A 25,950-nucleotide genomic window follows, 5' to 3' on the forward strand; every position below is an offset into this window, starting at 1 on the left:
TACTTTTTCATAAAATGCTACAAGGAGATTTACATCCAAGTTGTTTCTACAATATTGGGTATCCCAGGATCTTTATTTCACTGGTACTAAGCCGAATGGATCGATTCATTCGTGCAGGGGTCGTATCTACAATTACCTGGAAAATCCAGCGACCTGGTCAATCCAGAGGGTTGGGCCGATTTTCTAAAAACCTTGACATGGGAGGACCAAATCTTTTTTAATTTATAATGTGTCATTATAGAAAATTAATCTGATGTAAACTTGTATTCATTGTCCCTAAAAAAAGTGAAAAAATATCAACTCATAAAACATCATTACATTCAAAAGCATCAAAAAAGGGAATCAAAATGTGCGTCTTTGATGTTGAAAAAAAAATTGAAAACTTTCTTCACTGACTTAAATCTTAAAAGAAGCAACTCGTCACTACATAGGGTGCTTAAATAACTTCTTAATATTTATAATATTGTAATAATTTACTAAAAAAATGATACTTTTAAAAAATTGCTGTACATAAATATATCTACTTTATTGAAACATTCTTCTTCGTTAAAACCTTATATGATGGTCAATGATTCTCTGGTGCGCCAGAATATCCAACACCTCATACCGCCCCGTTCTCTGGTTATTAAAATACAATCTATCGTCCACGACCTTCAGAGGGTTGAACCCCTCTTCGCGTAGCTTCACTTTCTTGTATTTGAAAGTTGACGTTTGTTCGATCGCGTCTCCGTTTGAAAGCCGTATGAATTGCGGACGTGCGTAGTTCGGTACTTTGTTCAACAATTCGTTACGTAAGTAAACAAGGTCCACAATGTAGTCGGGGTCTGCAATACAAGCCATGCCAGCTCTTCCCTCAATTCCTGTCAATGAAAAATTCAAAATTATACTCCATTTCATTTATGTCAAAGTCAAACTTTGTACCCGTGTGTTATCAAAAAAAGTTTAATTTCGACTCTACTTCTTATTTTCCCTCACTTTGTGTCAAGTTTATGTGAAATGGTCTAATTTCTGGAATCTAGGCGTCGCGTCCTTGTCAACAATGCATTCTGGGTTCATTAGAGGTTTCATGTCTTTCAAAGTCAATTGTATGCTATGGTTAAAAAACGGAAAGGTCTTGATTTCCCGAAAAAGCTTTTGCTCATCCTTCGACGAAATTGTTTCTTATATAGAAATCATGAAGGTTTGCGAATCAGGTTCTGGATAGACCTTTTCGTGAATTAAGTCGTTTTCAGACAATAACCAAGGCAATTATATATCCGAGACTTTAATTGACACTTTTCTTAAAGAGTCCAGTTTTGATGAACTCCTTTAGGATTCAATTACCATAGCATTCAATTCAAAACAAGATGTTCGTGATGTTCGCAAAGTAATTACAAGCAAGTACAAGTAATTACAAGTAATGAAAAGCCCTATAGACACCCACCTGGTATTTCAACGCCATAAACGACAACATCAGTCATTCTCAAGATTCTCGTTATGACGCCCTCCACCTCCGCCGTTCCCACATTCTCTCCTTTCCATCTGAAAGTATCTCCACCACGATCTTGGAAATAAAAATACCCTTCCTTGTCCTGCAGCAAAATATCTCCTGACCGGAATGCGGAATCACCTTTGACGAAAATATCGTGCACAATTTTCTTGTCAGTGGCTTCTTTGTCGACGTATCCGTCAAATTGGTGCACCGGATCATCTGTTGAAAGAGAGTCATACGTAATGCGAAAGAATACAACTAGACTTAACCAGACTCCTTTTGCAAAACCACCTCCCAAATTTATCAATAGTTGAAAGTACTTTCAGCTGTCAAAGAAAAATCGCTTATTTCGTTTGAAGTATTGTTTTTTGGATATTTTCAGGCATCGATGTCTCAGATGATTGAGTTAAGAAAATTATAAAGTAACTTTATAAACTGAGGTCACGTGACCTTCAAGCGCCTAAACCTTAATCCGGGCCAAACACTATAGTAGTTTTGAAAATGATGAGGCTCGAAAAAAATTCAAGACAAAATCATAGTTCCTTACTTCTGACACGTCCAACCAATTCACCAGCTTCGCCTGGTTCACACGCTATGGCCATTCCATTCTCATCGCGTTCTATCTCTCCATTACTCCGATCCACCCTGATCAAACGAATAGGGTAGAAACCGGGTGCAATGACCGAGTTGAAACCTACGGCACCGATTCGATTATCGATGTTGATCATGTTTGCATTTCCTAAAAATATAGAGAAAAATTAGAAATACACAGGTTGCAAAATAAAAAGTCTGAAGATAAATCACGCTTTTACTCGAAATTTTTATGTGCTTTGTTACTTGACATTTATTTCTGATTGGTTCGAATTTATTGACACTAATAAAGTTATCAGCTGGGACTAAAATCACGTGAACTTTTTTGAGTAATCGCATGTTTTGACTGCATTGATATGATTTTACAACCCGTGTATTGCAAACACATACTTGGTGCAAACAAATTCCTATATCTTGTTCGATTTCTATCAGACCACATCGCACTACATTACAGACATCTAAAGCTTTCTCCATACTCAAAAACTAAATACCGTCGAGTCTTTTTTAGATATCAAAAAATTGATCCCTTAGAAGTTCACCGAAAGATTGACTTGGCTTTGATTATTTTGGTCCCTAAATTTCGCTTCAAATACCTATGAATTTCATATATCAGTCATGCATAGTTCCACGTAGACGCGCAATAACAGCAAGCGAATTTTAGCATCAAAAGTTATGGCCATTTGAAGCATAGGTACATTCTAAAAAAAACGCCGACATAAACGGTATTTTATGCTACTATTCTATACGACGGCCGGCACTCGTAATCGACAGCAAGCGTCTTTAAACACCACTTCTCATAGACCCAGTCGAATTTTTTCAGCCAGTGAGGATAAAAATAGTGGACTGAAACACGATGGAGATTGATATTCCCATGTTTTTATCGCAGGGGGTTTAAATTCCATTGTTTTCGGGTAAAAAAAATCTGGAAAAATTGCATACTATCTGCAGTGAGGATTGGTTTATTTGATTAATTTCACTGGGACAAAAGTTGGAGTATAATTTTCCACCGAAGACGATATTTTGGCCAATTGTTCCAGTGGGAAGGGGTCCCAGTGGTTCTGTGAGAAGAGGGTGTGTTTAACCATAGTTACTAGATTGACATTGGTTTTAACGTATTCTTTCTAACCTTCAGTGGATGCGTAACATTCACCAATCAAATCGATGCTAAAACGATCTTTGAACTCTGCCCATATTTGTGGTCTCAAGCCATTGCCAATAGCAAGTCTCAGTCGATGGGCGCGATCGAAGCGCGAGGGCGGTTGTGCCAGAAGGTAGCGACATGTTTCTCCTATATAATTGAACATCTAAAAAACAGCAGAAGGCATTATGATTATAACAAAGAGTTGCTCAAGATTTTCAACTACAGGATAAGAATTATTTTTTTACTTCTGCCCTGCCCTTATAATCATTAGAGCGGACAAAAAAAGCTAAAATCTTTGCTTAAAGAAATTGAAAGAAGTCACTGAATGGCGTCAAAAGAGGGCAATGCATCGACAGCCCACTTTATGCTCACCTTAATTCACAGTCAGAATAGGCAGGGCGAAAAGTGGCCCGTCTAAACCAGAGCTAAAGCTTGGAAGGAAGAAATGATATTCTTATTGATGTGGACGGGGTAGTTCCACATTCTAAGACATAAAATCTTATTCAGTGTTCTCTAACGGTGAGCAAGTTTTGATTTCACATAAAAATCTCATGTCAAGAAGACATGTGGCTGGCATCTTCTAGTGAACTTTGTCCTCTAAATATTTAGACTCTCTCAGACTAGAGAGAAGATAATCATATAGTAAAAAAAACAAAAATGTATGTAAAAACTCTTCAAAAGCTTACCGTAGCACCATGGTAAGCGCAATCTTGGAAGAATTTGGAAGCCGAGAATTTTTTGGCGACGATAACGGTGGAACCTTTGTAAATCATCATTCCGATCCCTCCCACACCTCCGTTCGAATGGTAAAGGGGGAGAGCGACGTAATTAATGTCGTCTTCCGTCACTTTGAACGCACTCGCCATCCCATTTACCATGAAGAAAAATCTGGTGGAGAAAACGCAAATAATCATCAATGGTAAGACTTCGTTTAAATGATACAAGTATAAATGGAGTCTCGAATTGTGGTACTATGTTCTAATTTTTGTTTCCAAGAATATAGTTGCAATTCCAAAGCAAATTAAAGAGTCATTCCTCGTTCATTTAATGTTTTATGAACACTCTATGTAGAAGTTAAACCTGTATGTCTAACTTGAAAAAATAGACGGTACTTAGAGCTCTATTTTCTATCCATCTCTCAGACATCAGAATGTGTGGAAATAGAGATTTTTCAAGTTGACGGATGCGCAAGTTCACATTCGATTTGCATGAGGAGTTGCTCCTAAAAAGCCTTCTTGGTAAAACCTGAAAAAGCCCACAATACATACCTGGTATGACGAATGACGGCCGGTTTCGGTAATCCTGTTGTTCCGGATGTGTACATGTAAATCAGCTTGTCTGAAAATTAAAAGATGAAATGTTAAAATACATGTTACTTGTTCATAATCTCAGAAGGTAAAAAATATCAGGATTAATCGTCCTAAGGTCCCAAGGGCTTTAAAAAGAGTTCCTTGGAAATAAAATGATACTTGTTCATCCGAGATTCCCATCACACACTTCTAACACAGAACAAGGAAGAAGGTCCAACAAATCTGGGTAAATCTTTCAAAGGTTTCAAGCTTTAAAAAACAGTACTAGTGTTGGAAACGGGCGGATTGTTTAAAATCAGACTCTAAAATTCTGCTTATCAAGGGCTTGCTTCGGATTCAACTTCGATTTCCGTCTACGGATGGAGCCAATGCAACACTCCGGGGTTTCCCGGAAACCTCTGCTGCAAATTAGTTACATTAGTTACATCATCAATGCGCACTTACCATAGAAAGTGAGGTTGTCAGGTCTTGGTGGATTTGATGTGGACGTGCTTTCAATCAGTTCTGGTAAGTCTGTTGCTTCCTTGATCCGATTGGCTGATCCGTAACAATAGAATTCATATCCTCTTAATTCTGATTGAATATCCCGCAATGCTCCTTGGGAAAAAAAACAAGAGGAATGAAATTGTCCTATTACGAGGTTATGTATCCCCAGCCCAGTTACTATTTCAAATGTTATTTAATGCTTCTATCGGAAAAAAGCTTTAGAAATGAAATTGCATGGGGAGATTCTCCTGAGTATTCTCCTATTTACCAATAATTTACCCAGCTCTCCAACTTAGCAATCACGAGTTGCTATTTCTAAATGTTTTAAATGAAGGCTTGATCGTAAAGGGTAAAGGGTAGACAAAAATGCCGAAGACACTTTGTATATTTATTTGTTTACAAACGCAAAATAAGTTGAAGAAAACACCCAAAATTTAGGGAACGTGGGCTAGGCATCAATGGTCAAAAGAAACTTCAAATTTCCTTGACAAATAAGACCTGATTCTATAAAATTTACAGGGGGGTCCTAATAAGGTCCGGGGGGGGGGGTTGGAAAAAAATCGAAAAATTAACAAGTGGGGGGCCCGTTTATTTGGCACCTAAGAGAATCGATCGAAGGGACGATAAAACTTGTTCGAGTTAAGGAGACATTCGAGTTATAGAGGTTCCAACCTTCAGTTTCTGCACTGAAAATGATCCCTTTGGCTCCTGCAACTTTAATACAATGTTCCAGACTTTCTCTTCGTAAATTATAATTCACCAAGGATGTCACTACTCCAAGTTTGGAAAGCCCCAACCAGAAAGCCACATATTCTGGACGATTCTCCATGAACAGAATGACCACATCATTCTTACGGTAGCCGAGATCGTAAAAGATATTAGCGATCTGGTTTATAAGATTTTTGAGTTCAGTGAAAGTGTATTGGACGAGGTCATCTGATGAACAGACAGCGATTTTATTTGGATGTTTGAGAGCAGTGGCATCGAAAATATCAGATGTGATGTGATTACGTCGAATGGCTCGTTTGATCCCTTTCTCAAGTCCAGCCACTATCCGTACTAGCCTGTGAAGAAAAGGTTACTGTATTTATAATGCGATGTTATTGACCTTTTCATAAATTACGTTACGAACATCACTTGCCTCGTTTTAAAATTATTGCCATGGTAATTAACTCCCAGCGGATTTTATTAAAACTACTTCCTATTATTCATAAAAAATTATTTAATGTCTCAAGGGACATAATCACCATGGTAATTGTTTGAATACGGGGCAAGTGATGTTCGTGACGTAATTTATGAAAAAGTCTTATTGAAAGCAAAGCATTCTGATACTGCAATGTTATGAAAGCAGACTTCAGTCTCAATATGACAAGGCTTCAAAATACAAATTTCTATTACAGACTTTACTTCGAAAGCTAAAATACACTTTTAAGAAACATGAGGCTCAGAATGCCTAAAAACTAAGAAACATCTAAGAAACATGCTGAGGCTGAGAATGAGAAAATAACATTTTTTAATTCGTTTTTTTGTAAGAACCTTCCAATCAAAAATTTTTTTCTTTGCATGAAAAATAGGCTATGCTGTCTCTCTACCTGAGATCACGACGTATTGTTCTTCGATAAATGCTCCAACGTTCACAACATCCGCATGATGTCGCCATCTTTTACCGCGCGTTCGAAGTTGTCCGCTCGAACGATGATCCCTTCAAGATTGATGTGTGGGTTCTAATAAGAAAGGGAGCATGGGTGGATACCGAAACGATTCTGTCAAGGAGCTATTTATACAACATATACCGGTTCGTATAAAAAGGGATAGAATACTTTCGTTAGGATTCGACTTATTACCGAGTTTATGTACTCGAGATAAATCGAGGGGGACGGTATAAAGCAAAGTTGACATGTCTCCGAAATCACCGTCCACTTTGCTCGACGACGGTAAAAAAAACAAAATACCGTCGTCTGTTTAAGTGAGCAAAGACGATATAGAGCCATACATCAACTATCGACTTTGTTTTGTATCGATTGAACTTACCGTCGCCTTCGATATCCTCCGATACATAAACTCGGTATTCTTGATAGCAAGTTTAATTAAAAGTCAATTCAAGACTTCCTGATGAAGCCATCAATAAAACGATGGATCAAATTTCTTCGTTATAATGTAACAATATGTGGCGCTGTTTTTTAATTGAAAATTCTGTCGGATGCACAATCGATACTTCTGACAGAATTGAATAAAAATTAGTTATGAGTGAGGTACAAAGCTTATTATTATAAATAAGGACTAATGGGTTCTTTTTAATAGCGAACTTTCCAAGAATCAAGCACTTTACAGCTTTTTTCAGTGAAGTCAAATTCAAGTCTGTCGGACGCACGCGATAGAAAATGGACTTCAAAATTTTTGAGGGCAAATCCTAATTCTATCGAAAGTACTAGGCCTACAAACTTGAACTTTTGAACTGAATTAGAATTTTGACTCGTCATTTCTCCAAAAGGAAAATTGAATTACCTAAAGTTAAGGCAGAGTTTTTATTCCTCCATACAACAGAACAAATTTTTTCTGTCGGATGCACATGTCGGACGCACAAAAATGATGCTTGTCAGGCAAACTTTGTATTTTAATGAAAACTTTTGGCCTTTCAAACCTTTAAACGGTTACAATTATCAGTCCATAAAATTTGTTTAAAGATCTCTTCCCATTACATTGTAAACTGAAGATTAAGAAAGTTGTGCGTCCGACAGAATCTTTAGAAAAGTTGGTGGAGCCAAACTCCAAGAAATTTTCATTGCTAGAGTCAAAAAAAACGATTGATTGTGGATAGTTGTGTATTATAATACTTTATTTTCGGAATTTCTTTCACAAATGCTCAAAAGTACTATCTACATCGAAATAAAAATGTGCGTCCGACAGAAAAAAGCCCGGACCTTTAAACTGAAAAGCACTCATCAGTACAGTACCACTGTTTGCACTGTTTCCATTCTTCACCATCACTGTACTTCTTTGAACATTGGGCACAGATGTTTGGACCATCAGCAGATGTTTTATGACCACAGACTACGGGATCGTTGGCCTTCCTGTAGTATTGGGTAAAAAATGGTTGTTCGTCGGACGATAGACGATAAAATTCCAAGAATGCGATCCCTTGAGGATTTACTTTACGGATGGTCTTGTGGATCGTTAGAGTCCCGTTTATGTATGGTGCTTCTTCGATTTCCTGGGGCTCTTCAAAAAAATCACTTTTTGGCAGGTACACTGTAGTCACCGACTCACAGAGGCGATTTGCATGATCGGCGAAGTCTCGTGGCGAGTTGACAACAATTCGTAACGATTTGACCTCTCGAAAGACTTTATTTTTTATCGTTCCACCAACTCCATCCATAGGGCCTTTGCCATGAGAGGCCTCGTTGTAGTGCCACTCTATCAGCTTATCAGGATGCAGTTTAGGTAGCAGTGCGAATGTGAACCGCGAGCGAAATTGCGACGAACACCCATCACTCCACAAACACACCTTCTTCAAAGTGTATCGAAGTGGCAGCCGTTCCTCGACACAATCGATGACCTTTGAAAGGCAAGTGAATGATGCAATGCGTGAGTGATCGTTTGTTTCACTGACAATTCGAATGTTTGAATCACAACATCGACACTTGACACATACTCAAAGATCTGAACCAAAGTTTTGAGTGTATTTTGTTGTTAATTAACTTATCTGTCGGACGCACAAATATCTTTTTTCAGATTCGTAAAAAAAAAAAAGTCATTTTCCTGAAGATTTATAATAGTTTAAAATTAATAATAGAAAGTACCTAAAGCCTTAAACAAATTCGGGGATCCAAATATTGGTTAAATTTAATTTTCCTCTTGTTTTTTTAATTATATTGAACTTATCTGTCGGACGCACAGCTAAAATGGATAGAGCTAGTACTTCCATCTCGGAAGCAAGAGCTTCACAATTTTATCGGTTTACGATAAGACTCCCTAAAAGTCGATAGTTTACAGGCTATCGTCAATAGTCTATACATTGTTTTTCTAAAAAAGAAAAAATGCTATCATAAATCTGTCGGACGCACAAAATAAAGTTTATGAAGTTGTCAAAGTAGCTATTGAGATCTAATAAGCTTATTTTGCTATTTTATCAAAACCTCATATGAAGTTTGCATAGTTTCTGCAATTGAAACGACTTTTTAACCATGCAAGGGGGCATTATTGCATAAAATGTTTGTGCGTCCGACAGACAGATTTTCAATGATCTCCTCGTTCAAATCGTTGATAAGAATACTGAAAAATAAAAATTTTAAGCAATCTTTGTATACATCAAACAAATTAGGTGTTAAGGAACGACTTTAGCTCGGAAATTGCTGCATTATCTTGATTTTAAAAATTGACGTTGATGGTTACCAATTAAAAAACAGCGCCATGTAAAGCTACATGCAAAATATAATGCAAAAAGCTAACAAACCTATCAAACAGCTTCTTATCTCGCAAACGTTAAACAGAAGAACAGCTTCAAACCAAACATATATTTGAATATTTGAGATAATCCAATTAAGAGTTTGCTCCAACGAGTTGAATTCCCTAAAAAACAAGCAGATGAGGGTGAAAGGATTGCTCGTTCAAAAAAAAAAGTTCGTTTATAAAAGAAATAGAATGTTGTTGATGTAGAGGGGTGAGAATAAACACCAAATCTCATTCATGTTAAACCTCCGTGGTGGAGAGCAACAAGAGGATGTCTGAAGTGCGGAGGAGAGCGGTCAGTGACTGATGACTTGTAATACACGAACATGTACTTTCTGACCTCGACAAAGCAATCTTTCACACGCAAAAAATTCAGAACAAAAGAAATCCACTTTGACACTTGGAATAAACATTTACAGCTTGTTAGCTAAGATTCCATACGGTTGCTGTTGTGAATCTTTACGACGAGATTAGGATTATTAACATAGTTTCAAGTAAGCCACGTCGTCCCCCAAAGTACTTGTCTAATTTTAAAAATCTTAATTTTTTAATTTTTTTAGAGGACCCTAGAAGATACAAACAGTGAAAATATGGATGGAGGAGAAATTTTTAGAATTGAGACGAGCCTATCTAAAGGAAGGCTTCTTAAACATCAAAATATTGATTTTGTCGATTACTCAAAAATCCTTGTTTGGCTTTCAACATACAAGATGACGTCATTGTTATCTAAAAACAAAACAATAAAATTCATTTAAGTGGCTGGTCTGTCGAGCGATTTGAATGGATCGAATTGAGTTCCATCAAGGATTCCCAAAAGCTTAAGATACCACACCTAGCAAGTAATAAGTATCTGTGAGCCAGTAAACATGAAACTCATCTACAATCCTGGACGAAAATGTTTGAGAATCATTCCAAATTGGTGGGAAAACAGTGAAAAGGTCCCCCTCTCCCCCTAGTGGCAATGTTGAGTTCAGAGGACCGTCCAACGACTTTCCACTGTCCTGGGAATATTGCCACAGGCGGGAAAGGGGGGGGGGAGTCAAATGCTACTCTTGTCTCACCATTAAAGTCCAGGATTGTATTACTTAATATTAATTACCTCATGTTTTCTATTAAAGGTTTTATTTTTACATAAGTGTTTCCGTTTCATATTAGACACATATTTCATATCAGGACGGTGTCTCCCTATTGTTATATTGTGCTGATATAAGCAAAAAAATGTTTTTATTTTCCTCTTTCTGACCAATCTTGCTCCACATCCATGTCAATCCAATGTGAAAAAGCTTATAAAACAAAATTGGTGAGTAAGCAAACGATATCACTCTTATTTAAAAACAAAACCGTTAATATTTTCAACGAAAATGCCTCGGTTTTCACCAGTAGTGACGAATTTAAACTATTATAGAAAAACTATTCAAAATTTGTCACTACATGTTTCTTTATAAGAACAAACTATATAAGAGCATAAGGCTTCCATGGCCAAAATGTTAAGAACAAGTTAAGAACATTTTAAGGCTTTGTGGACTCAGACCACTCAATTGAAAATGCATAAAAATACTCATAAATTGGAAAAACGTGTACTGGCAAAACCGAGGTGCTTCCGTAGACAACATTACATAATGAATATCTTGAAAAATAAAACATTTAGAAATGAACAAAACAATGGAATTTCGTTTTAATAATCATCAACCGGTACTTCGGATTGTGAGCGCTTTAGATACAAAATATTAATAAGCCAACTAGAATGTTTTCAAAATAATTAATAATAATAATAAATTGTTTCTTTTACAAAATCAAAACTTCCCAAAAAAAATTGAAAAACTAAACTTGATGGAAAAAAAAACAGGGAAACCATTTTCAATCATCAATCCCTATTTTTCTCGAACATAAATTCAAAGTATGTACAAGCAGTGACTTTCATGATTAGGTGGAACTATTTATTAATTACATTAAGAAGCCTCGTTCTCAGCATATTACTATAGTAATTCATTCTTCCCAAGATGAATTGCATGAATTTTGTTTCCGTTTTCATATTTAAGGAAAATTAACTCAAAAGTGTGACGTGGCGAGGCTACTAAAGATGTTCGTGACGCAATAATTACAAAGTCCACATTCTATCAGTCCGAAGAAATATCGATCGTTCGATTGAATATGAGACAAATTCAAAATGGTTTCCACTATTCTCTCGTAAAAGAATGCATTGAAATATTTACAAAAATATGGAAAATTTCTAAAAGAGACATTTTGCTAGTGAGGGTGACCAAATTTCGCAAAAGTTACTTACTTAAGTATGTTTTTAGGAAATTCTACAAAACTCAAAATTACCTTACCAACGAAGTATTTATTTCTAGTTATATCCCTTTACGCTCAAGATCGATGTTTCAAAATGTTAGGGCTTCCAATTTTGTCGGAATCAACTTTACTATCAGTAGACTCGAACATTTCTATCATCCATTGTCAAATTTACAGACCGGAATATTGTAGAATATTTCGCAAGAAATGAAAACAAAAAAAGTTTACTAAAAAAGCAAATAATTTCGAATAAGGCTCATAAAAGCTGAATTAAAACGTCATCAAAAATAAATCGAAAAAAAGTTAAAGAAATTTGTATACAAAATAATTCTTCCATCTAAAATTTACAAAAATTATCAATAATTTCAACCCCTCAAGGTGATGCAGTAACGCCCACGCCACCCTTCATCAAATTTAATAACATTGAAGGATTACTTTTAGACCCTTTTAACCATTGAGTTTCAAGCCCGAAAGGCTATAGGCGAGACTCCTGGATTGGAAATGAAACCACTTATTTCCCATCCAGAACGCCCGCGCGTATTTTTTACACAAACGCCGGATTGAAACTGAAATCTATCGCTAGCTAGATTTCAAAAAATGTAGTCCCCCAAAACAAAGGAACCGCTGATTACGGCGCGTTCTATGCGCGTTTTAGATGGGAAATAAGTAGCTTCAATTTCTCTTGCCTGAGAAGGCGCCTCTAGCCCTTCGGGCTTGAAACTCAATGCTTTTAAGTCTCTTCAGACAAAGGGCTTCCCCAATTTTCTATTATAAGAGTCCTAGAAAAAACTTTTTTCAAAGTTTTTTTCAAACAGCTCGGCTAAACCTTCGGAAGTAAGAAGAAAAAGAGTTAGCGAAAAAACAACGGTGCTTCTAATTTTGAGAGTTCTGAAACGACCCTAAACAGGCCAAGAACAATAGCAAAGTTGAGCTATATAGATCTATCATGAGACTACAATGCATCTGTTGTAACATGGCTGTACTCCTGACAATTCTTAAAAAAATAATTTAAACAAAAAACCTGAAAAATCTCAACCAAACTTCAAGCCAACAAATTGTAACCTCCTTATCATTTATTATGCGAAAATTCTTTTAAAATATTTCGAGCGATAGCAAAATTATTATCAGCGACTTTCAACGCTTTTCGAATGTCTTCTCTTGAATATCCCTGACTCATTAAAATTGCGTAATCTTCCTCGTAATGTTTCATGGAAGTATCAGGCCGCCCTCCTGTCCGCCCGGAGGGAAGGGGTGGAAGGGTGGAAGATGCGCCCGTATGGTTTTGATTATGATGTAAATCCATTAGACTGGCACTCGAATCAATACTTTCGTGTGATTTTCTGGTTTCTGCAGACTTTTTTGGATAATCAGTTGACCTTTGCGGTAAAGCAGGCGGGGGCGGTGAGGAGGCGGGTGCTTCTGTTACATCACCTTTCCGATTAAAAAACTCATCATCGGAAAAGGGGTCTTTAGTTCCGATGTATTTCGCGAATTCTGATGACGGAGTAGAAGCTTCATCCGAGCTGACTGGGCTCCATTTGGCGGCGGCTACTTCGACAGTCGGCGTGTGGATGACCGGCACCGGTGCGTCGTAATCGTCAACGGCGTCGCTGTCCGAATCGTCGTCGTTATCGAAATCATGACAAGAAACAATGTCACCGCTTACGAAATTATTCGATTCGATCGGATAATAGACATCACTTTGTTTACGGTTGGGTGGTTTGTCACCATCTTTGTTTTCTTTCGCGTCGTCAAGGAGATTTACTTTGAGCATGTCTTCAACCAGTTTCGTTTTCTCATCATCAAATGGAGATAACTCAACCTTTTCATCCAATTCCACGATGTCGGACTTGTGGCAATCTAATCCATAATCGGGTGTCACCAAACCCCCTATTTTATTCTTTTTGGGCGGTAGGGTGGGAGTAGGGGCGTCACTATCACTAGTAGATCCTGGCCGACTTCCTGGAATGACGGATAAGGTGTTCGGACGTTGGACCTTGTTCTCGACTCCATTGGGCCCTGGTGGTAATGGGACTGGCCTGTTGGGGTCCAGTTTCGAACGATTCGGTATGGGTTTTGTAGACTTTGAATCGTAGTGTTCTAGAGATTCGATAGAATTGCTTTTGTCATCCTTTCCAGAGATTTGCGGAAGTAAGAAAGCTGATGATGAATTAAAAATGGGTTCATAACATTTGTTTTTGGTGACACTAAGAGATCGTTGAAGTGGCGGCACCTCCTCAAAGTCGCCTTCGTCGTACGATTTGTCTAACTGGTCGTCCGATCGCGTACGTCGATGTAGACTCGATTTATGCACTTGAAAACGCGCCGTTTCTTTCAGACTCCCGGATGTCTTACGTTCTATCTGGTTCGGTATAGGAGAGGCCGTATTTCTTGGCGGTGGGCGGTTCGGTCGCTTATTACGGGCGGGAAGGGGCGGTAATTCGTTGTTTTGATCCATGTCAGAAAACGGAGGAGCATTATCGACGGGTGTGTGTCGGAGAAGAGACGAGTTCCCATTGTAAGGTTTGGGAATGGGTGGAAGGTCGTCTGGACTTTGTCGACGTGTTGTTGAGGGGCTCCCTCCAGGTGTGTGACAGGGTGACGCTCTTGGCGAGTTGAAAGGAGAAGCTTTGGGCGAAGAGGTGGGCGTCCACCGAGGCGACTGACTGTGCCATATACCCTCCATGGTGGGTTGCCGTGACGGTAAGGGAGGAGGGCTTAGAATGACAGGAGGACTTAACTGTCGACTGTTGACCGAATTTATTGGATTGAGTGAACCAGATAGCAGGATGGTTTCGGCGATTTCGTTTTTACGAGATGTATCATATGCATTGTTAGATGTTTGTTGTTCTTGTGGTGCATGTTGCTGTTGTTGTGTGGTAGATGGGTGTGGTCCCTGTTGTCAAGAAGAATAAGAAGAAATGTGATTGGTTGACTGACTGTCACCATGGTTACTAGGGGTGGTGTAAGGAGTATGAGTGGTTATGTGAGTTAGTTGAAGTTATGAAGGATGGTTAGACGTTCTTCTTGGCGGTAGCGGTGGCGGGGAGTCGCCCTGGAGATGGAGAGAGAAAAAGAGAAACATCTTACTAAAGAATAGATTGTGTAAGCATCCTATGAGGCTTCAAAAAGTACATTTATCTTCCTTGAGGATAAAAAATTTTTTTGAATGCTTTCATTTTTCGTGTTAATAGTTAAGGGCTGGTGGTGTTGGGGAAGGAAAGACAACCGATTTTCATAATTTTTCCTGATGGAATAAAAAAAACGAATTTTCCTGGAAAAAGTGTCAACAGTTTCTGAAAAAGAGGGTCCTTTTGCATTTTGCAAAAAAGAATTAGGGCTGTATCATTTTTCTCTAAAAGTTATTGTTAGTTCTAAGCAAGCATTTTACTAAAAATCCCCGAAGATTCCATTGCCTGTCGGTTTATTTTTTTTCATGTGACACTGCAAGGGCTTCACTTCATATTCTTTAACCCCTTCTCTTTATCATAATACCGAGTTTATGTATTTGCACTTTTGAGGACGGTAGAGTGACTGAAGCGATTTGGAAAAACCCGCAATTCCGCCCCGCAAAATCGAGGACGGTAAAAATGCTGATTTACCGTCGTCCTCAGCTGGTCAGGATCTAGTCAAATTAGAACCTTACCGTCTCCGTCGCTGAAAAACACACATACATAAACTCGCTAATGGCTTATTAAATGAGCCAAAAAAGTTGTATCATCCCTTAGGACAAAGATGTAGAACCTAGAAGATTTACCTGAGGCCTCGTAAAATTTTGTGGCTCAGATTTTTGAAAATTGCGCGGTGGAAGTTTCTCGGCCGGGCGGGCGCCATTCGGTGGCGATATTTTCCGTTGTAAGTGGTCGTTCGAGGTATGACCACTGAAGGGCGCTTTCATCAGCTCAGCGGGCGTGGAGGGCGTTGAAACATTTGCTTTTTTTTCTTCTGTTGATTTCTTGTTGAAAGGGTCGATAACGATATTTTCAATCCCTTTGATGTCGGAGCGGCAGAAGGGGCAACCTACAAGAAAACAAGAAGGAATAACTTTGAATTTAGAAATTGTTAACATATATATAAGTATAGACACCTGTTGATATCTGAGAGAGATTGAAAGAAATCATTGTATTGACGTCAAAAGAAGGCACTGCATTGACATGGAGATTTCAGAGCCGAAGTATTCCTACTCACTCCAACAACGATGTCATTATAAAGCAGTATCTTAAAAGTCGTTGTTTTGCATGATATGCACCACTGCAATGACTTCACGAAATTATGCAACTTTTCTGTTTTTGTTCCACATATATACATCACTTTTTCTATTGTTTAAGTGACAGTGAAAATTTTAAAAGTTCTTAAAAGACTCTCCAGTGGTGCATATCATGAATACGGCGTTATCCTTACCAGTGCCTCCCGTGTCTTGCCAATGTCTCAAACAAGCTTGACACATCAAATGACCGCATGGTTCTATTTTCGTATCCTTGTCGTTTTCAGCACAAATCTTGCACAACTGGAACGTGGAACCCATTTCGACGTAGATTTCATATTGTTCACAAGTGACTTGAATATGTTGTTGTTTGGTTTCAACAAGGTACGGCGAAAGGTCTGGGTTTTGTTCTTTACCGTTCGGAAAAAGATATCTAAAGTAACCAGAAATAAATCTCATTACACTCTTTTTTTATAAGAATGACGTTATAAGCATACTTAAGGTCGAATTCGGTAAAAAAATAAGCATAATGCTAAGCATATCTCAAAGCTGAAATGCAAAAAAAAATGTGCAGCTTTCCCTAAAATGCTGACCTTCTTAAGCTGCTTGAGCTTTTTTAGAGCAAAGAGACTCTTAGGTTAGAATTGGTCCAGACATAAACTGAAAACTGAAAACCTTATTCAATTGGAATTAGATCAACTTACATCCCGTCCCTAGCACCATCCACCAGAGCTTGCATTAATGTTTTGTGTTGTGGTATGGTTTGTAAGATTGCTCCTTCCTGGGTCACATAACCGATGGCCCATTGACCCAACCTCGTACATGACAGTCGGAAGATGTAGCTGGAAATAATAGAAGATATATTTTGTACTTTTTCGTTATTTATTAAAAAGATGCACTTATGTAAGGTGACGTATTAAAAAATCTGAAGAAAGGTACAACAAATACGTCATATTGCATAAAAACGCATAAAGCGCATCTTTTTGAATTTCATTTCATTTTCGAATTCTTGAGATATTTTGGTCTAAATATTGAAAATTATCGATATTTTTTGTTGAGTCAGCAGTTTTTCAGCATATTTACCCTCCTTAAAATTGAAATATCTCAAGATCAGAACATCGAAAGTCAACAAACCATACCATTTTCAGATACTACTAATTCAGGGCTATCCAGCTGTGGGAATGATTTTTTATGAAAATACTCTCAGAAAAATGCTGATGTCATCGTAAAAAACGCCTTAAAAATGCCATTTCTCGGCACCAGGTGGTCGAAACTTAACAAATAATCTTTTTTCACGCCGAATCCGTTGGTAGCATCAGATATTTGATTTTCAGACCTCGAAAAACCGTTAGTAACGGGGGGGGGAGGGACCCTTGATAAGTTCTATTGATTAACTAAAAATCGATTCCCTCGAAAACTGCAGGAGATTCGAAGGGCAAATTTTTTTTTGTCAATTCTACACCCTATTAGGAGCATAATATCAAAAAATTGCCCTGATCTAAGGGGTGCCCTACGAAAACCTGTTTTAAGGCCTTTTCTGAATCTCGGACGCTGGTCTATTTATGAAAGGTTATTTTTGGGAGAATAACAAGAACGTTGACACAGACTTGAATAGCTAAGAGGAACAACCTAAATACATACCTCCCTGGCTTGCTAATGTACCGATTTAATGTTTCTTTGACTTCATCGTACGTCAGAAAAGCCATGTACCCTGGGTGTGTGACCGCCAAAAGGTTCCAATTACTAATAATAGTAGACCAAGGTGTGAAGAGCCTTGTAAACACATCGAATTCGAATATAGAGATGTGTTCGTTGACAACAAAATCCAGTGTTGTTTTCAATGCAATGGCTTCTAGGTTTGAACCAATGGGATGAACGAATTGAAGGTGCTCTCGAAACATTTTCCATGGAACGATTGTACGACTGAAAGAAACAAAATGGTCAATTATTATTGACAGTGCGAAAAATGAAAGAGCTCTAACTGAATTAAATAAGAAATAACTATAAGTAGTATGCTCCATTCGTGGAACCTGGCTGATTCATCTGTTCTGTTTTACTATTTGCTAACTGGAGTTCAAAGGTAAAGAGAGGATTCTTCAAATTATCCCAAGCAAGAAAATGTGAAACAGCTTAAAGTTTGCACAACATTCGGGACAAATGATCAGGTTTAGCGCTCACTTTGTTTTCACACCGCAGATTTTTAGAATCTTGCATTAAATTTACTTTCAATTGGGTGTTTTTCTAAAAACCAGGTAGTTCTATGCGTTTTGAATTGGAAATAACAGGCTTCATTTACCATTTAAGGGATTCCTCTCTGGCCCCGTGGGATTTAAAACTCATAAGATTCATGAGGACTTTCCTAAGTCTTAAAAATTCAACCACAAATATTACGGACAGACCAACTGGATAGATATCTTTTTATAAAGATGCGAACAGAACATATCATTGATGGTCACCTTTATTTATAAATATTGTAGCTTAATCTTGGACTGTAGGGCTGTCAACCAAAGTTGGTTAGACATAAAGTTCCTGCAAAATTTAATTTTTTCCACCAACTGCCAAATTAAATTCCCATCAAATTTAAATTACTATATTTTCCCCAAAATGTGTGCTATTTCAGACTTTTAACATGTTTTTTTCTTATTTAATGGCATTTTTTTATCATCGGCCATATTAAATTCTCGCCAAAATTTCTTCCCTTTAAAGGTTCTAAAAACAGCTCAGCCACTAAAGCGACTTAAACAGGCCTATAATAAGTCTTTAGTAAATTTGTTTGATCTTTGCCACCTTATCAGCAAAAATTTCGTTGGGGAATGTATTTCCCTGACAAATAATTTTCCCGATGAAAAAACCTATTTTTAAATTGAATTTACTGAAAAAAACGAGCTCGCTGGCAATAATATTTTTCAATGGACAGTCAATGAAAGAAGACAAAGAAAAGACAATGAAAAATGTACATTTGAGGTGGTAAGCCTTGAACCAAAGTATCTTCGAAAATCGACAGCAAACAAGGATGAACAGTTCGATAATAAACAAGAAACCAGCAAGACCAGTTTAATAAAAAATGTTGTTAAAGAATGAAAACAATAAAGATGGAAAAATAAATTCCTTTTTGAAAAATACCCCAGGAAAAATTTTCATCTGGGAAAAGTGAAAAAAAATTTTGTGACGAAAATCTTCCTGACAAAGTTTTCCCCAATCCTATTTTTTTTTCTTTATAATATAGGTTACACGGTACACTAACGAACAAATAAGACGAAACACTACTGACAAAAAATAATAGCCTTATCCCCCCGCTAGACACCAAGAAGGGATATCGCCAGAGGTACAAGGCTATATGAAAGAAAAAAAGTTTTTGTTTATAAAATTAATATACACAATAAATTGAAGTTGAGATAAGAATTGTTTGATACTCAAAGTTTCACGCAACTTTTCGTCACGATCTTCAGTCAAAAATTCTATACAAAAATTCGTTTCAAGCTTACAAAAATATACTGTACACTGTAAAGTCTTCGTCAAAGTATTTGGTGTCGTGGAGTTTGAGGGTGAACTTATTCACATGCCGACATTTCGAGATCAGTTCATTCCTTGAATTTAACAGTTTCTCGGGTTGGTCGAATGTGGCAATTTCTAATTTTTCGCTAAGGCAGAGTGAACATTTCAGCGAAGCACGATTGAACGGTGGACATTTACGGACTGTCTTCCAAGTAATCTTTGGGGCACGATTCTTTCGTTTCAACCTCCAAATCTCCTTGGAAAGTTCAGTTTCTTTTTCGTACTTTTCGTTGGCGAAGGATGACTTGTGGTTGGCGTATCGTTTCTTGAACTTAGGTTCGGCTAACCCAATGTAGAACTTTTCACCGTAATCTGGTTCGTCATCGCAGGTGACCGTTGCTTGATAAACTGAACGCTCCACCAAACATGAGCCGTTAAGGGGGCAAGATGCTTTCACCCTGCAGTTGCACTGTGGTGGGATCTCGTTACCGTTAGTGTCGCGTTTCAAGATGCTTTTGTTGTGGCTCTGGATGATGCTTTTGATGTTTTTGGTGCAGCTATAGCTTACTTTAACGGTATTGCGATTGAAGATTTTGTTGAATTTATGGTGTTTCGGGAAGTGTTTGTCAATAAGCTGCAAAAATCTCCTGGCAATTTTCATTAATATAAAAAAAAACATTAGGAATAAATGAAAAAGGTGAGCTATGATTGTTTGAGATTAAAATAGTTTAAAATAGTGCCCCACTGAACCTACCGGTTTCTTGCATAAAAGTAACAAAGGAACAAAGAATTGCTTGGTTTAGAAGTGAAGATAGGCTTTCATCACCATATAATAAAAGCCGACAAAATTTAGAGGGTTTAAGTGGGAAAAAATTTATGCCTAAGGTATGAAGCTTGTTGAATAGAGATTGTCTTTCATGGGAATATATAGAGCAATGCAAAATAAAGTGTTGTGAATTTTCAACAGAGTTTGTCCGACAACCACAGAAAGGGTCTAAAGTATCACGAAAACCGTGCCTAAACTTGTGCTCATTGAGATGACTGAATCCAACACGAAGCCTATTGAGAAGGACAACACCTTGATTATCAGGGACATCAAAAACATGACACTGGTTCGGTCTCAAAAATTTATAAATAGCTTTCTTAAAGGTTTTGATGGAAGGTAGATTTCTTATATCATCGTCCAGGATATTCCATTGAGATATGCAGTAGGGAAAGAAAGTGTTTCGGAAACGTTCAGTCCGTATATTAAGAGAATAAATAGGATTTCTTGTTCTTAGAGCTATGGGTGCTATAAGCCTTGCTGGCAGGTAGTTACGTAAATAAGACGGAGTCAAGTTGTTTATGATTTTATAGAAGAATGTCATTCTTCTTGCAAAACGCCTGTCAGCAAGGCTTTCAAGACCAAGCTCAGAGTATATTTTATCCTGGGACGTTCCACGAAAACAGCCTGTGATGGCTAAACAGGCATTGTATTGAATGGTTTCCAGCTTCTGCACAAAAGAGGCATTACCTGGACGGTCATATACGATATCACCGTAGTCAAGATGAGGTCTAATGAAAGATTTATAAATAGTTAGCAGAGATTTCCTAGGTACATGTTTGCGAAGTCTGTTAATGAGGCCAATAACTTTATTGGCCTTTTTGATCTTCTCATCAAGATGGCGATTAAAAGAAAGTTTTGAATCGAGGATAAGACCAAGATGTTTCTGGTGCTCACTGGCATTTATGTCATTATTATTGAAAGAGATCACAGGAGCATTAGCAGGGTTGAATCTACAACTGAAATAGACTTCTACAGCTTGTTTTATTGGGTCAGGGTTAAATGACAATCCTATTCTCATGATATCTTTTTTATGCCAACCTGAAAAGTGAAAAATCTGAAACTTTTTTTCCTCTAAAGATCTGGAGATTTATGCAAACAGTGGGGTATTTTGATTTATGATGTAAATCCATGCGAAAAACTCTCAGAAACGTGAAATAATGGTCTTAAATGAGTTAGAGTCACAAATTTTGCAAAATGTCAACAACGTAAAACCGAGTTTCTATACTAAATTTAGTTTTTGTACAAAGCTTCTGCAAATTAGAGCTCATTAGCAATTTTAATGTAAAGTTACTCAGTCAATAGACCTTTTGCTATGCACAATACCATTTGCCAAATATAACTATCGATATAGCAGGAGTCAAGAAACTTTTGAAAAATCTCAACCCAAACAAAGCATCTGGTCCAGACAATGTCTCCTCTAAATTCATAAAGCAGCTTGGTAATGAAATTGCACCTGGACTAACATTGGTAATGCAGGCATCCATGCTGCAGTCAATGACTCCAAAGGACTGGCGTCATGCCTTGGTTGCCCCAGTCTTCAAACCAGGGAAAACAGACCGAGCCAAAGCTGAAAACTACAGGTCTATAAGCCTAACATCAGTATCATGCAAGATATTTGAGCATATTCTTCACAGTAATACCAGCTCCCACCTTGATAAAAACAACATACTAACTGATACACAACATGGCTTTCGGAAAAATCGTTCATGTGAATCTCAGCTTTTACTCACCATTAATGACCTTGCAAAATCACTTAATGAGGGTAAGTCAAATCGATTCCATCTTGCTTGATTTTTCCAAAGCATTTGACAAGGTAGACCATGACAAACTGTGCATTAAGCTTGATCACTACGGAATAAGAGGTAATACTCTCTCCTGGATTAGAAATTACCTTGCAAACAGAACGCAAACTGTAGTTGTTAACAGCAAGAGCTCAGACAAAGCCATGGTATTATCTGGTGTTATCCAAGGGACAGTATTGGGACCACTTCTATTTCTAGTATACATAAACGATCTTCCATTGTGTGTGAACTCTCAAATTCGTCTTTTTGCGGATGATGCTCTATTATACAGAACAATTGAATCAGTCAATGACACTTATCAACTTCAACATGATCTAAATAATCTGATTGAGTGGGAAAGGCATTGGTCCATGGAATTCAATCCAGACAAATGCAAGGTCCTCAGAGTCACCAATAAGCGCAAAATCATCCTATCTGACTATTCCATGCATAACCAGATCCTTGAGCTTGTTGACTCAGCAAAATACCTCGGCGTATTTATACACAAAAAGTTATCTTGGAATACCCATGTCAACTACACCTCGAAAAAAGCCAACCAAATCAGATGCTTTCCCAGCGTAACCTGCGTACATGTAACCAAGTAATCAAGCTCCAAGCTTATCATACCTATGTGAGGCCGATTCTTGAATACGCATCAGTTGTCTGGGATCCTCATACTACAGCAAACATCAACCAATTAGAAATGGTCCAACGCAAGGCACCCAGATTTATATGTAATGATTGGAGATATTCCAGTAGTCCAACCACCATGATTCGTAATCTTAACCTTAAAACCCTCCAGCAAAGACGGCTTGAAACTAAATTGAACTACATGCATAAGATTCTACACGGTCGAATTGCTTGTTTATCTTCTCTTGTATGTCGTGCTCGTACCACTAACTTAAAAATTGTACCAATAAATGCACGAATCCAGTCGTATGACAGTTCCATCAATATGCCAAAAAGATTTTGTTCAACCACCTTCACTTCAAGATAGGCCACCATAGAATGAACTTCCTTTTATAGGATGAACCATATTCATGTGGCTTTCAGCCGTACACTCCATCAAAGAGCCTATTTGAGATATTTTACTAACTAGCCCAGAGAAAAATTTTAAACCTTTATTATTTGAATGCATGCCTTTTTAATACTCAAATATAAAAAAATTAAAAAATTTTAACTTGGTCATTAGTCAAAAAAGTCATTAAAATTAATTAGCCTCTGCGATGGAGTGCAAGGCTGAAAGCCACATGAATATGGTTCATCCTATAAAAGGAAGTTCATTCTATGGTGGCCTATCTTGAAGTGAAGGTGGTTGAACAAAATGTTTTTGGCATATTGATGGAACTGGTATGAATACAGCTATGTCCCCTCATCAATTAGGTTGTGGAATGCCTTACCGATCCATATCGTCAATGAAGAAGACCCTGATAAACTTAGCCTTAGCATTTCAAACTACGAATTTTAACTTGTGGAATTATTTTAATTTCTTTTTAATTTTTACTTTTTTCTATCCTGAGCTAGTCCTTTTTGTCTCTTGCGATTTTACTCTTTGTGTCTTGTGTCCCCATGCTTTGTCTTCTGTTTGAACAATTTTTGTGCCGTGTTTTCTTTTTTACTTCAGTGAGGCTGGAACTTCGATTTTTGAGGATTACAATTTTACCAGCTTTTTAGCGATTTTTGCCTCACTAACCCAAATCTTGCAACCTCTTTACCTTAAGGAAGATCGAAATACGCATAGCAGAAATTTTTTCATCTTCTCAGGATCGATTGTCAACAACAAAATACATATTTTGGTCTTTGGGTTTGTTTCTGACGTTTTTCCTTCAAAGAATATCGATCACTTTCCTTTTCTCCTTGAGCGCGCGAGAAAAAAATGATTAGCTCGCATTCTCGCGCGGGCGAATAAAGATGAGGCGGCATTCTTGCACTGAGGGTGCTACTTAGTTTCCGCCCTATTTTGCGCCCATGATAGAATGGTCCAAATAAGGGGGTATTCCAAATGATAAACTATGTCGTTCTGTAAGTGTTTATTTTCTGAGAGTTACAAATAGTATATTGAATATTATTAACTCATTTATCTAAGTATTTTTGAGCGCAAATTTAAATATATGGTTAAATAAAAAACAAATGATAGCAGTTCTGCTTTTTCCTCAAACCCCCGGGAAAAGTTTTTTTGCAGACTTAGCTATTTTACAAATCTCGGAAAAGAACTCCCATAGGAATTCTGATACATAACCTGATTGGTTAATTTCGGAACGGCTTCAAGAAAGTCATAATGGCAGATAATTTTAAAAGTTTCTGAGGAAATGTGTGTAATTTATCGATGCTGATGATGGCTTGTTGATTCTTTAAAGATAAAAGATAACAGGTATAGCTTTTTCTAATCCTGGAATATCGAGGTTCCAGCTACACTGTACTTAGCATTGCTGGCCTCACCACCATCGTGGAATCATCGACATGGATAAGCTCTAGTTTAGACGGCCTACTTTTTGCCCTGCCTATTCTAATTGTGAATTAAGGTGAGCATAAAGTGGGCTGTTTAAAGTCAATGCATTGCCCTCGTTTGACGTCAATGCAATGTCTTCTTTCAATCTTTTTGAAGCAAAGAACTTAACTGCCCACTTTATGCACGCTTTGCGCCTACTTTTACAATTAGAATAGGCAGGGCGAAAGGTGAGCCAACTAAACTAGAGCTAATTTTAATATTTTAACTTAATATTTTTATCTTACATTTTGATATGATATTTTTAATTTCCAAATTACAAATATTTTTCCCTATAATTCCTACAATTTTCTACTTCGCTTGGCATGTCATCGTCTCGTCCCAGCTCACTCTTACACTTTGATATTTTGAGTCTACACCTACTTTCGTGCTTTCCACATTTTCACCAGCGTCTTAGAATATCTTGTGCTAATGTTTTTGACTTTTTATTTTATTTTATCCTTTATGTTTAAAATCACGAAAATGTACGTAGAACTAAATGACTTTGGAGGTTTAGTGTTAAATGAAAATGGTGGTCGAATTGCAGTCCCATCATGTTTGGTCAGATAGTCCAACGTAGAGCTGCTGACAGTACTCCAAAAAAGGGAAACACCATATATACTTCCCGACTCAAAATACTGTAATTGGAAAATTAAGAAAAACTATCAGTTGGTCCGACGTGCGACAACGCAAACATAAGTTATTTGTATTTGTAATTGTGACCTAAAAAATATACCTTGTTCCGAAAGATTGATTCCAAAATTCAGCTGCATCTGATTTGGTTATCTTGAAATTACTACCAATATAAACCCCATTTGGAAATATAGCTTTTAAATCCGTCAGCATGTGACTAAATATCAGACTAAGTTTTGTAAGTTTCCTTCGAGAATTGTCTTTTTCATCAAAAATTCTTTGACCACTATCTTTGAAAAGTCTGATGACTTGTTTACACTTTCGTTCCAAATTATCAACATAAATTTTAAAGTATTCACACTCATTTAATATATGTAATTTTTCCTCATAATGTTGTAGTATTAGTTTCAAATGCTGATGAGTATCTGGTAGAATATCCAACATGAACGGTGGCGAGTTCTTTAAATTCAACTTGGTATTCTGACAAAACCGTGAAACTTTGTCCAAACTTTTCCATGCTTTATCAAAAGTTCGTTTATCAACAACAGTCCTTGTGGTAGAAGCTACAGCAGAAGATAGCGATTCAGATATCTTTGAGAAAAAAGATTTAAATCCTTCATGTCCTCTCCCCTCGTCATCCAGACTCGCAGCCGCCATCTTGAATTTCTTCTGACCAAAACCAAAAGTAAACATAAGGAGCGAGGAGCGAGTGCAATTTTTTTTACCGAACACCGACAGTTTTAATCATGTGACCAATTTAAGATCTAACGACTCCCGACAAATGTT

The 25,950-nt window shown here is 37.4% G+C and overlaps 2 protein-coding genes across 2 annotated transcripts; both read right to left on the reverse strand.

The window, feature by feature from the left end:
* Positions 1 to 428: 428 nt before the first annotated feature.
* Positions 429 to 9,570, reverse strand: LOC136808366 (long-chain fatty acid transport protein 4-like). The gene is made up of 10 exons (XM_067064897.1): positions 9,453 to 9,570; positions 6,592 to 6,723; positions 5,672 to 6,063; positions 4,958 to 5,110; positions 4,472 to 4,541; positions 3,890 to 4,091; positions 3,189 to 3,366; positions 2,019 to 2,210; positions 1,424 to 1,690; positions 429 to 860 (listed from the first exon to the last, which is right to left on the reverse strand). The coding sequence occupies exons 2-10, from the start codon at positions 6,657 to 6,659 to the stop codon at positions 547 to 549; spliced, it is 1,836 nt and encodes a 611-aa protein (XP_066920998.1). The 5' UTR covers positions 6,660 to 6,723; positions 9,453 to 9,570; the 3' UTR covers positions 429 to 546.
* Positions 9,571 to 12,548: 2,978 nt separating this feature from the next.
* On the reverse strand, positions 12,549 to 25,950 carry LOC136808364 (E3 ubiquitin-protein ligase CBL-B-B-like). The gene is made up of 6 exons (XM_067064896.1): positions 25,268 to 25,950; positions 17,586 to 17,867; positions 16,649 to 16,786; positions 16,142 to 16,377; positions 15,498 to 15,760; positions 12,549 to 14,636 (listed from the first exon to the last, which is right to left on the reverse strand). Exons 1-6 carry the CDS (start codon positions 25,855 to 25,857, stop codon positions 12,810 to 12,812), a joined length of 3,336 nt encoding a protein of 1,111 aa, XP_066920997.1. The 5' UTR covers positions 25,858 to 25,950; the 3' UTR covers positions 12,549 to 12,809.

Source organism: Clytia hemisphaerica, unplaced genomic scaffold, assembly GCF_902728285.1.
Source record: "Clytia hemisphaerica strain Z4C2 unplaced genomic scaffold, Clytia hemisphaerica genome assembly, whole genome shotgun sequence".
Lineage (NCBI taxonomy): Eukaryota > Metazoa > Cnidaria > Hydrozoa > Leptothecata > Clytiidae > Clytia > Clytia hemisphaerica.